At 47.2% G+C, this 13,067-nt stretch overlaps 1 protein-coding gene across 4 annotated transcripts in view; it reads right to left on the minus strand.

Annotated features, from left to right (window-relative positions):
* The window catches only part of LOC119436655 (uncharacterized), a 112,147-nt gene that overhangs the window by 21,472 nt on the left and 77,608 nt on the right, over positions 1 to 13,067 (minus strand). Inside the window, exon 2 of one of the 4 annotated variants that reach the window (XM_049659532.1) lies at positions 4,995 to 5,100. The exons of the other annotated variants lie outside the window; for them this stretch is intronic. Coding sequence (XP_049515489.1) covers positions 4,995 to 5,039 — 45 coding nt within the window. The 5' untranslated portion in view covers positions 5,040 to 5,100. The remainder of the gene's footprint in view (positions 1 to 4,994; positions 5,101 to 13,067) is intronic. 4 annotated transcript variants of the gene reach the window in all.

Raw genomic sequence — 13,067 nt, forward strand, 5'->3', positions numbered from 1 at the left:
GCACCTGTGATTAAACTCTGAGGGTAACCAGCCGAAAAGAAGCGCCCAACTTGCAGATTGAAACTGAGTTCTAATTTGTGCTCTCAGGATTTTTCCGGGGCGGACTTACAAGCAGTTAATGACAGCTGGCAGTCTGCGCTCGTGGTGTCGTGTGTGTTTCTTTCTTGTGTCCTCATTTTTTTTCGCGCAGTTTATAAACGTCTAAAAGATATGAACCAACTAGCCCGCCAGAACGTCCTGCTGATGGAACTGTTGGTTTGAAATCGGCCAATACACAAATGCCTTTCTCGGTCTGCCTTATCATTTAAATTTCTTCGCATTGTTTACATTTAGTGCGCTTATCTTCTTCCGAATCTTGTCGTTGCTGTATTTATCTTGCGCAACAAAAGAGTATCGTGAAGTTTCGCAACCTACACACAAGGCTCCAAATTGCCGAATGAAGTATCCGTGCCTCGAAGCCGCTATTTCTACTTGGCAGAACCGGTAAACCCTGCAGATACTCCTAAACGGCTTTTAGAAGGCTGCCCGCGCAAATGCACGAACGCAAGCTCTCCCGAACAAATGAATAAATTAAATATAAACAAATGAAAGAAAGAAAGTATACGAGAAGGTAAACGAGTTGTTACTGGGTATACCCTCACACTCAGCCCCGACGAAGAGCTGCACATTCACGTGTTTCGCACGGTAATGTCACGTTTGGGATTAAGGCATTAATTATATGCGTATATATATATATATATATATATATATATATATATATATATATATATACGAGTACATGTCCGCGCATAGAGTGCTGAGACTAGGGCGTTACATTTCACACGGCGAGCAAAGGCAATTCTACAAAGCCAGCAGCAGCAGCAGCACAGGTGCCCGCTTTCGTGTCTCGGCCCTGTGCTGTGCTCTCTGTTTAGTACAATGGCAAGCATGCACGGTGTTCGCGGGGATCAGCAACGTGCACAGTACAATGCCTTCGCTATAGGTCCCTTTGTAGCGAGCACTATGCACAGACGAGCGGGGCGGCGCACAGGCCCAACGATGCGCCCCACTTTGTCATTCTCGGTTTCCCACGGCGTGGGCGCGTAGACATCCCGGTGAGAATTAGAGTAGTGAGAATCAAAATGAAAAGAAAAAAATAATAATAATAAAGAAAAAGTGGAAATAAGTAAGAGTGAGGCTATCCAGCTAAAAGAAGCTGCCTTTTTTTGCGGAGGTTTCCTGCTCCGGCCAGCTCCCTTCTTCGGCAAGACCCGCGTCGGCTTCGCGGTTTTAAGCTGTTACGCGCATGTCAGGACTGATGAGCGAGCGCCTATGTGAACGAGAATGACAGATAGCTGGAGCGGTAACTTTGTTATGTGTCGTGGGGTGCGCAGTGACGTCGGACACTTTTCTTAGCTAATAATATGTACGACATCACGATTGGCCGGCACCTATACTCTTACGTGTTCTAATTATCATTATTAATCGTGTAAACATATACAAATACTACCGAGAGAAAGGAAAACCGGCTAGCAATTGCCTACTAAAAGAGACAAGTAAGAATGTGAAAAAAAAAACACTACATATTCATGAGGCGTGGTGCAGCCGGCGAAGCATTCGTGAGCCAACATTAACCACATTATCATGTCAATAAAACAATAAAATAATTAAAAAAAGTGAATCGTGAATAGGGGTCCTGGCTGTAGGCGGGACACATCTATTTAGTTTGGCCGGGTATGAGACGTTAACACCAATTAGTCGGAAAAGATGCAAAAAAAATAAATAAAAAAGAACAAGCGCTGTGCATGCATACGCCAAACCGAATACATACTAGTTTAGACATGTATCGATTCTCAACAGTCCGGGTGGATATTCCTAGGTACTTTCCTATATAAAGGGATCCCCATCGTCCTATACGATCGAGGAATGACCATAAATCAGTTAACTCCGCGAGACTGTAGAGATTTCTGCATACTTTCGCCGCGGTTAACCGCCGACAGGCAAGCAGTGATGCACAGTCAGCTCTTTCATGCGGCGCGTTTTCTTCCTCAAGGCGGCCAGTGAAAACTCGCAGGACATCTACAGGAAGCATTGTACTGACCAAGTGTACATGCCTGCGTTGTTTACGCAACCTAACGAAGCAGATCACGTTATACGTCACGCTTTGCAATCCCGCACTGTTCTGACGCAACGCGATGCGGCTCTGCCCTCTACGCGTGACGGGGGTGGTATAAACCGCGCATACGGCCAGACTGCGCACTGCCGGTCGCGTTTTATGGTGTGCGCCACGTCATGGAAAATTAACTTCGGCGAAAGCCATCAGAAGAAAGGAAACTCGCTTTTCAGCATCGTGGTTAAACAGTCTAGACTGAAACGACAAGTAGGAAGTAATGATATATAGGGGTGGGTAAGCGTGGAAGTCTATTTACGCTGGCGACGGCAAGATGGGGGGGGGGGGGGGGGGGGGGATTTTCGTGTTTTGATCTCGTGACATGTCTGGGGACGCGTGGATAGGTAGGCGGAGTAAGCTAAGCGCAGGCGAGCCAAGGCCCAGCGTCGGCGTCGAGCAAGACAGAAGATGAGCAGCGCGCAGCGTCCGGAATGCACCCGCAAGGCGTCGCAGCAGAGAGGGCCAAGCGCAACGCGGGCGCGAAGCAAAAGCTGTGAGAAGGAAGCGATATGGCCCGGCCTATCCTGAACAAGGACCTTGGGCGAGCGCACATTTCGACTGAGGCACAGCAGAGATCTTTCACGACGTATTCACCGAGTTTGATGTTGAATTATCGCATTGTGCGCAATCAAAACATCAATTATTGGAATATCCCGACACATAATCATTATCGCATATTGCAACAGGTATATACGGACCGGCGGACGCCATGGAGCCGTCACGTTGCATGGTGGTGGACGAGTATACTAAAATATCGCGTGGCTCGCGGACTTCGAGACACAACCAACGGATACAGTGAACGTTGCCCAGCAGATATGGAGAAAACTTCAAGTGTGTTGATTAATTAGGGGAGGCACCGGGGATTGAGAAATAACTGCGGCGTGAGTTAGAATGTAATGCGAAGGGATGAAAGTTCTGTTTCACAGCAATTGGGTCCATACCGTACGGTGTATATTATATTACTAGCCAAATGTGTATTTAGTAAGAGCGTTCGAAAAGTGAAACACCCGCCGTGGTGGCGTAGTGGCTTTGGCGTTCCGCTGCTAAGTCCGAGGACGCGGGATGAAATCGCGGCCTTATGATTTACAGTGCAATCCAAAAATACCCGTGTACCGGGCATTTGGTGCACGTTAAAGAACCCCAGGTGGTCCAAAATATATCCGGAGACCCCCCACTACGGCGTGCCTCATAATCATATTGCGCTTTTCGCACGTAATCTAATCAAATACGAATTTTAGAAAAAACGATAACCGAATATGGCATCGAATATCAAATAATTTCTGATTCCTAAAACAACAGGAAATATGAAGTATGCGCGCAGTCCGTTTGCTTAATTAAAAAAAAAGGAATTTACATGTACACGCGCATGTAGTACCGGTCCAATTAGACACTCGGATAACTGAGAAGTTTTGTGTTCGCTGAAGAAGAGAGTTGTGCTAGTACAGCACTGTACCTTGTTTTAGTAGTACGCAAACTTAGTATGACTGACCAAAGAATAAGTAGAAACAAATGTATATGTAGTTTGCCTAAAAGCGAGCCATTCTTATTGAATGATTCGAATTCCTTGAGCTGGAGTTTTCCGACCCGTGCGTTCGCTCAGGAGTTATTGCCCCTGCGTAATAACCGCAGCTATCCTGCAGCAGGATCATCAAAAAAAAAAAATGTTTTCACATCAATCGTTTCGTCACACTCCAGACACCAATAAGTGTTTTTATTTGTTATGTATTCGAGAGAAATGAATTTGCAACTATGTTGAATAGTGAAATCTTGAATAGAATGTGAATCGAATAGCAGATACTATTCGACTTTTGTTATAAATTTCGAATATTCGCACACCTCTATAGCAGTTAGAGATCATTGACATCTTGATGAATGCCGGCTCTGACGAAGTCCCTTGTCTTTCACTTTCACGCTGCCCCAATAAATAAAAAAAAAACAGTATTTAAATATGCACACTGTATACCACGCAAGGTGCGCGTGTACATCACGTTTGTGCTGAGTATGGTGCATTGTACTTGTTTGAACTATATACGCCATCTGTCTTGGAGTTTGAAACGCACGCGTTTCAATCTTCCAGGAGCGAACTATTCGCTCTCGGATGAGTTCGCACCCCGCTTCGGTCAAAATGCTATACGACGCCACCACGGAGCCCAACAGTTCAAATCAATGCCTTGAGCTCCTGTTCCACCGCGGTTCGTGCACCATTTAAACGCGATAGCGTTTAGGTCCCCGTGTCCCAGAAAATCCCGCGTCGGCGTCGGCATTGGCGCCCGCGGCCGAGAAAATCATCCCCAACCACGTTTAGGTATGCCACAGCATTCTATCATTAATGTTGCTCATACCTTGTCTTACATTCTTGGCAAAGCTGTTCGTCGGAATTTTGAGAATGACAGTCCACAAACAAATGTCATGAAACAACCACAGCGCATGCCTTTTATGTTAAATCTTCTCAGACTGAAATATTAAAAGTGCGAAACAAAAACGGAAACCTGAAAATGATGTAATTTCTTTGGCGTGATTGTGCACTATCTCCGGGATCGGCCGACGCAAGAGGCCGCGTTTCCACCAGAAAGCTCACCACGTGTATAGCGTTCGCCGCCAGTGTTTGCCAGTAACTATTACGGTTGCATAAGCTGCAGTCGTCGGGAACCATGAGCAGCAGTCAGGGATCCTTGAATGCGCGTCCTCCCGATTTTTAGCTAGCGAGGTGTTTAGATTTGTAGTTTCCCTAATTGGTGCGTACAATATCTGTTTAGACGTGACTCTAAGGGCGGGAATGCCGACGGCAAGTGTGAGCTGCAGGCCAGGCCTGACGAGAAACACAGCGCGATGAGGAGGCGCTCACCCGTTTGTAAGAGGTGCTGCCTGCAGCAGAGAACCGCGCAAGCATGGATACGCCACTCGAGCGTGGGAGGACGTCTCAGAATAGAACAATCTTGATTCTTTAACTTCTGAAAATGAAAGGAAACAACGACGATGATGATGAGAAATGAAATAAAGCGCCAACAGGTTGATGAAAGAGAAGCGACGGACGAGAGGCGTAAATAATTGTAACGAGATGAAAACGCGCGAGAGAAAGCGCGTGAGTCGTGGGAAAGAGGAAGAAAATGAAATTGCACTCGGGCAAGAAAACGAAGCGCGGACACAGAAAAGAAAAAGAGAATTGAATAGAAAGAAAATGTAGGCGCTGAATCTCGGCGTATAAGAAGGGCCGAACGCAACGACAACCACAGCGCAAGAAAACAGAAAACAAAGAAGGATAAATCTTTGCACGAGCGTTAATCAACTGAACCACCCGTTCCGCGCGCGTCGCTCCGCGAAGAAACCGCCGCAACAAGCCGTCTCGTCTCTCTTTTGCGCGTGCTATGTGGACGCGGACGGGCGAAGATTCGCAGCGCCAGGAATTTCCCGGTGCACTTCTTTTGTACGCGGCGCGCCAAGCGAGGCGAGACGGGGCGTTGTGTGTGTGAAGAGCGCACGCGCAGAGAGAGAGAGAGAGAGGCACAGAAAGGACGGACGGACAGTCGGCGTCGGCACCGCGTCCAGGGTGGCACGTTGTTTGACCACCGCCGCAGATGAGAAGGGCCCCTTCTTTGTGGCGTCCGCGTGGATCCGCGGGTAGAAAACAAGATAAAGACTATAGAGGCACAAAAAAGAAAAAAAAAAAACAAACAAAAGGAAGTAAACAGACGCGCAACGCAACGACGCTAGCAACGCGACGCGAGCAGCACGCGCTGCACGCGCTGCTCGCGCGCGCGCGCGTGTGTGTGAAGAACCACCCGCGCCAGGAGCAACGACCCGAAAGGTGCACCACGAGTGGCGTCGTCCGAACTGTGCTCCACTTTTGTTCCGTGCTCTTGCGGTTATAATAAGAACGTGGCTTTTTGAAGAGGTGGATTGCAACAGGACATGCATGGGGGACGCCACGGCTGGGAGATGCCCGCCCGCACGAATGGGAGCGTGCTCAACTTCAATTAAACGGAGGCCTCAAATGGCGCCGCAGAAACCGCCAACGTTGGCCACCTATACCTCCCGTCTCCTCCTCGTCAGTTCTTTGTTGGCCCCGGGGTACGGTTCATTTTATTTTGTTTTCTTTCTTGCCTTGAGCACAGTGCATACCCGGTATCGCGTCTGTGACGAAGGTGCACTCGCCAGTAAGCAATTGCTATATATTCAGCATGAAATGCTTTTAGCTCCCGTTGTCGGTTACCTTCGAGAGACCTTGAGCCAAAATCCAGAACCCTTATCCGGGCACTCAAGACGATAATTGGGCAATAACGAAAGGAGAACTTCCGGGAAATCAGTCAAAACTTAAGAAAATGTGGTCTCTGGCCCCCAACCCCTTGTACCCAACGTACGCCTAGTTACTGCCCAAACAATTTCCAAAAATTATTGCTTCTGATTTCTTCCTAATGTTTGTTCACAATATCCCTCAAGCTTCTAGTACGCTGAAGTTTGTCATTTCCAAAAGCGAGATTCAAAAGGCACATACAGTGCACTATACACTTGATTGGTCATCTTTTCCTGCTGAGACAGTGTTGCCTGTGCTCTTTTCAACGAGACTGTCAACGAGACTTGCAACTAGGTTCAGTTCGAAACAGGTTCATTTCGGCTCAGTATACTTTCAGGCCTGTGTCAAGGCACCAATCTGCTTTGCCGGTGACCATTTCATGCTTACATCTACTCTCGATTGCGGGAAAGCCAGCATTTTGTTGTTCTTAGCCAGCCGGCTTCGTGCTATCCTACAGAATTTCCCTTCTCAATTATTTCTTCTTGGTCTTGTAAATGCACTCATTCTCCCCTTCTACTTACGCCAGAGCTTCTCGTGCCACCGTCTGTGTTTCAGGGTGTTTCAGCTAACTTCAGCCAAGTATTAAAAATACAAACATAGGCGCTACGCGTGTCGTATTGGCGCAGTATTCTTCTGAGCCATATGGAGCACGTCATGATATATTTTTTTTCAATCCGCCAAGCTGGGTCATTAAGAAAGATTATTTAATTAACTTTTCAATTATTAACTCTAGCGAAACATCCTCCATACAAAAGTTGTAGCGCTTGTTTAAAAACATCGGATTATTTCATCTCTGCTAAGATAACTGCACTGATAAATTTTTTCCTAGCGTTTTTTTAAAGTGCGCGAAATTAAAAAAAAAAAAAAAAATACCAAGTGACTGCTGCCTAACGCACCACACTTTTAGTGCCCTCAAATGTAAGTTGAACGAATTAGCAAAGGCTGCTTCACGCCGAGAGATCGATTGAACAGGCTGTCGGTGACTGCGATCACGGTTTTTATCTCCGTCGTTCATCACACTGTCAATCTCTCCCCCTCCATCGTGTTTCTTCATTGGTCCGAAAAGAAAAGAAAAAATGTCAGCGGTGCGTCAAATGCTGCCTGCGGTCCCGTATCGCGTTCGCACGTGGCGGCCGCTTTTTCGTTGATTTTTTTTCTTAAAACGGTACGCCCCTTTTGTCACTTAACGTCCATCGAAGTCACCGACAGCCTGCTCAATCGACGCTCTGTGTGCTAATTCGTTCAACTTACATTTGCGAGTACTAAAAGCGCGGCGTGTTAGCCGGCAGTCACGTGGTATTTTTTTTTTAAATTCGCGCACTTTAAAGAAACGCTGGAAAAAAAATTAATCAGGGCAGTTATCTTAGCAGAGATAAAATAATCCGATGTTTCTGAACAAGCGCTACAACTTTTGTATTGAGGATTTTTCACTAGAGTTAATAATTAAAAAGTTAATTAAGTAAGCTTTGTTAATTACCCAGCTTGGCAGATTGAAAAAAAATATCATGACGTCCTCCATACGGCTCAGAACAATACTGCGTCAATACGACACGCGCAGCGCCTATGTTTGTACTTTTAATACTTGGCTAAAGTTAGCTGATACACCCTGTATAAAGCTTTCGGGAAGTTTCGTTAACAGAAGTACAGATGAACGCTGGTTTCAGTCTTATTTTTCCTAATGTTAGGTATGTTAGCTTAAAGAATCTGAGATAATATCAAAGTGATGCAAAAATATACCAGCAAGAATAAGTTTATCCGTATGGCTCATTAGATATGCAGACGATACGTAAAAGCTACCTTGAACAAGAACTGTGGCTTTTGAAGGTAGCTTATCTCTACAGGTCGGATCGTTACTTGGCTCCATAGGCAGTTTTCTCTTCGACTATATCGACTTTCTTCATTGCGCGCCACGATTGCGGTGCTTTGGCAGAAATAAATCAAAGATGATTCAAAGTTTACAGTGAAGAAATCTAATGTCCCTTTCAATGCGTAAGCATTCTACGGCTACTTCTTTCGGAAATATGTCCGACTGGCTCTAACGCGTAACAGGATACGTAGTTGGCTCCATAGACACCATATTGTTATCCACCTCATTCATTCTTCATTGCGCGCCACGATTGCGGCGCATTAGCAGAAATAAGTCACAGATAATTCAAAGTTTACAGCGAAGAAATATAATGACCCTTTCAATGAGTAAGCATTCTACGGCTACTGCTCTCAGAAATATGTCCGACTGGCTCTACGCGTAGCAGGATACGTACCATAGTAGTACATGCTGTACTATAGGGGTATATATGAGAATGCCTTATGACTATTGAGATTTATGACTATATATCGTAGTACTGAAAATGTATTAGAGTAATTAAGGTTAAAAAGTAATAGTGCGATTACTTACGATGAAATTAATCAAGCCTAAATAAGCCTCCTTCAGACTAAGGAAGGGTGAGGAAGCCTAATGAAGAGAAGGAAGGCTAAGGAAGCAAAATGCAAACTAATGAATCAATTAAATATAAAATATTAATTAGCATAGTGATATATTTATTGTTAAATATTAAGCCTAATCAAGATTAATTAAGCGTACTTAAAATTAATAAATAAATGTAGATTGATTCACATTAAAGTGAGTAAGGCTAATCAGGGTAATTAATGGTAACTAAGATGATTTAAGTCTGATTTTCATTACTTAACATTAAATTTATTATGGCAAATCAGGATTCTTTAAGGGTAATTAAGATGATTTAAGCCTAATTAAGTTTGATTACTATTTCATACATAAGCACAATCATGATTAACAAGGGTAATGCAAATTATTAATTATGAAGGCGAAAGTCTTAGATCTCTTCGAGGTCGCGTTGTGAGGTACAGAAAGTCACGTGACCCAAAGAAGGCCAGAAGCGAACCAGAGCATGTCCAGCTGTGCATAAGAGATTGTTAATGATTAGCAATGTTAATTAATGATCAATTAGTGGTTGAATTAAGGTGGATTAGGGTAGATTAAGGTTTATTAAGGTGGATTAATGTGGATTAAGGAGGATTGAGGTGGTTATGGTGCATTAAGGTGGATTAAGGTCGATCAAGGTCCATTAAGGTGTATGAAGGAGGAATAAAGTGGATTAGAGTGGATTAAAGTATAAGGTGGATGAAGGAGGACTAAGGTGGATTAGGGTGGATTAAGGATGATTAAGGTGAATTAGAGTAGGCCTTGTTGGGACTCGGGCATCGTTTGGGCCGGTGATTCTTCAGCCAAAGGGATAAGTACGTCCGGGAGTAGAAGCGAGAGAAAAAGGGTTTATTCTACATATTTACAGTGGCTCCAAGTATGGAATCACACTCCATGGGGGAGCAATTTGAAAGTCTCAGCTCACTGCATGTCTGAGCACATATCAGAACACATCAGGACACCCCACTGCACTCAAGGTGTCTCCTTATAAAACATTGGTCTTGGTGCGGCCTTGATGACCTTGGTGCGGCCTTGGTGCGGCCAATCAGAGGGGTCGTATTGTTTACAGAACTCCGCCTCTAATGTTGCAGCTTCGAAGCGTGGACGAGGCAATCTGGAAACAGGGGATTCACACTCCTCCTACGAAAGTCGTCTCCTTGGTTTCTATCTCTCAGTGACGTTCGTCTTGCCAGGGTCGGGAGAGTGACCTTCGCGCTGGTCCCCGCTTCCACGAAAGGTGGCGGTTTTGGTCGCTTGGTGAGCTTCTTTGTCATCGCGTCCCAGACGGTGTCGCAACGCGTCGCCGGGTAGGCGGCCGCTGATAAAGGGGGTGGCATCGGGGGAAACACACAAACGGTGCGCACTGCCGATTTGGGGCGCTTGTTTGCCCGTCGACGTCGGTGTCGGGCACTGTCGCCGTTTGGGCGACGCTGAGGAAAGGGCCTGCCTCGATGGGAAATAATCAAAGAATGCGTCCGGCCGATTCGGGACGCAACAGCCTTAGAAGGCATTCGCCTTTGCGATTCTTAAGCGATAGCTAAGGTGACCTGGGAATTTTTGTAATCGAGAGTCACTGTTAAGAAAATAATTAAGACATCTGGGTTCTTAAGCGCCAAAACCACGATATGGTTATGAGGCACGACGTAGTGGGGGCTCCGGGTTTATTTTGACCACCCGGGGTTCATTAGCGTGCACCCAATGCATGATGCACGGGCATTTTGGTATCTCGCGCCCATGTAAATGCGGCCGCCGCGGCCCGGATTTGATGCAGAGCCCTCGGGCTTAGCAGCGCAACATCAAAGCCGCTACGCCACCGCGGCGGGTGATCGTCCCTGCGGGCAGCGGAGACAGCGCAAGCACAAATGGGGATGATGTGGACAAATTGGGGCTTTCGACAGTCTGCACTGCAACTAATGGTGCCACAGCAAGTCTCCCTCGGACCGATGACGATGACGTGCGTGAACATAAAGCTCATGCCGGATATGGCAGCGCATTCCCGAGTGGTGGTGGTGGTGGTGGTGGTATGTACAGCTTGTAGCCGACTTTATTCAGTCGAGCACCCTTTGCAGGATGACGTCGACGCCATACTAATACAGCTCGAACCGTCCTCACAGAAAGCTCTTAGGCTAGAATGACTCGTGCGAGCAAATACTAGTTAATCCTGATCCTGGACATACTAATTGGTGAAAACGGCCAGACAATGGCAAAGAGCACTTACGAACAAAAAGGTTTGTGAATTCAGCCCCTGAAATCATCAAAACCATTTCGCCAATTCTTGTTACGCGCAATAATGTGATTGCGACCGTGTAATCTTTGTGTTAATGATTATTGCAGCGCTCTGATAGAGCTAGCTTCCGAGCAGACGGTGAATGGATATGCCACTGAAGCAGATGCGTGGGGTTTGGCCCCATGCATGCTCCAAGCCAAAATATAATTTCACCGACTGCTTATCACCACGCCAACTCTCGCACCAACTGGTTTTGTGGCCACTCCGCATGCACTACGAGAGACTGGTGAGCAGAGTACCGCCGGCTGAAGATAAATAACAACGCTGCAAGAGAAGCAGTTTTGTTTTATTGCGATAGCAATTATGTGGACACTCCAAAGCGGATTTATGCCCTCGGCGTGGCCGTGAGGTTCCGTATGACGTCAACGGCGATGAAATCATCGCCGCGCTCCGGACGCTGTATGTGCGAGTGAAAGGACGCGAGGGACGCGCGCTTTCACGAGGAGCGAACGCACGTCGGAGAGCAAACGCGCGTTCTGTGCCGTGCTCCCTGAAGGGCTGCAGAATTAAGCGTCTCTTTCCTCCTTTACAATCACCATATATAGAGAGCAAACGCGACTTCTTCCGTCGCGCGAAAGGCCGTGGGGGGACGGGAGGGAGGGAGGGGAGGCGACGTTTAGCTGCGGCACCAAATGCGTATTTATATAAAAACGTTGCGAGGCGAGAAAGGTGGGTAAGATTTCCGACGCTGCTCGACGAGTGTCCCATTCTGATCTCGTCGAAAACCTCCGAGCCGCCCCAGAGGCACCGGCAACAGTTACCAACGCCGCGCGCGTTCGGTGCGAACGCGGGCAAAACGCCGACGGCGTCGACAACAGTTCTGCGCGGTGCTGGTGCTGCTGCATGTCCAAGTTTATACGGCTGATAAAACTACTATCCTTACTACTAATTTGCTACCGCAATTGATGCTTCGCCTTTCCTGTGAAACTGCGACAATTTTATTGCGATAGCAATTATATGGACACTTGAACCGGATTTCTGCCGTCGGCGTCGTCGTCGCCGTCGTCGTCGCCGTCGCCGTCGCCGTCGCCGTGAGGTTCCCTATAGATAAAATCTTCGCCGCGCGCCGTATGCCCGAGAGGAAGCGTGCGGAGACGCGCGCTATCACGGAGAGCGAACGCACTCAATCTCCCACGCGCAAGCAAGGAAGCAGGAAGCCAGCGCCGGAGGGAGCAAGGGGGGGGGGGGGGGGGGCGCACTTCTCTGCCAACAACCGCGCTCGTCGCTCGCTCGCACCGTCTCTTATCTCCACACGGCTCTGACCTTTAAGTGCATTCGCCGCTCAGTTTCCGTTGAAGCGATAGACCGCACGTACCTTCGCCCGCTGCGGCGTATGCTTGCTGCCAGCGTTTTGACAGTCGTTGTCTGCTGTCATTCAGTGTGATCTCTTCGTGTTTGTGCGCGCTCACACACGCTTGTTCATTCAGTTCGTATAGTCGGCCACATTTTCCAACGCACGCTACAACACGCAATGCTGCCCGGATCGGCAGTGCAGCGCTACAGTGTGTCCCTTCGCACGCGCTGCCCACGGGAAGCGCTTCTCATGAACACCACCGTTTCACACGCGCCTTCTCGTGGTCATCGAGTCTCTCTTCATGTCGGTCTACTTACGCCAGCAGCCACCCTGCTTACTTAATCGCTCATGTTTACTACAATTCATATTGCTACCAAAAGCCGCTCACCTTACTCGTATGACATGCTGTGTGTTGCTATCGCATTCATTGCTTCGCCCTTAGGGCGAAACTTGACATTTTTTTTTACTTCAATCGTTTTCCTCTTTTTTTTTTCGTTTTTTCTATACGTGGTGCAGATGACTGTGATGAAATAAACTTTAATTTTCGAGACAGTGTTCCCGAGCGTTTGAGCTGTGGATCACTCTAGGTGGGAGGGTCCCTCATTC

Source organism: Dermacentor silvarum, chromosome 1 (assembly GCF_013339745.2).
Source record: "Dermacentor silvarum isolate Dsil-2018 chromosome 1, BIME_Dsil_1.4, whole genome shotgun sequence".
NCBI classification, from domain to species: Eukaryota; Metazoa; Arthropoda; class Arachnida; order Ixodida; family Ixodidae; genus Dermacentor; species Dermacentor silvarum.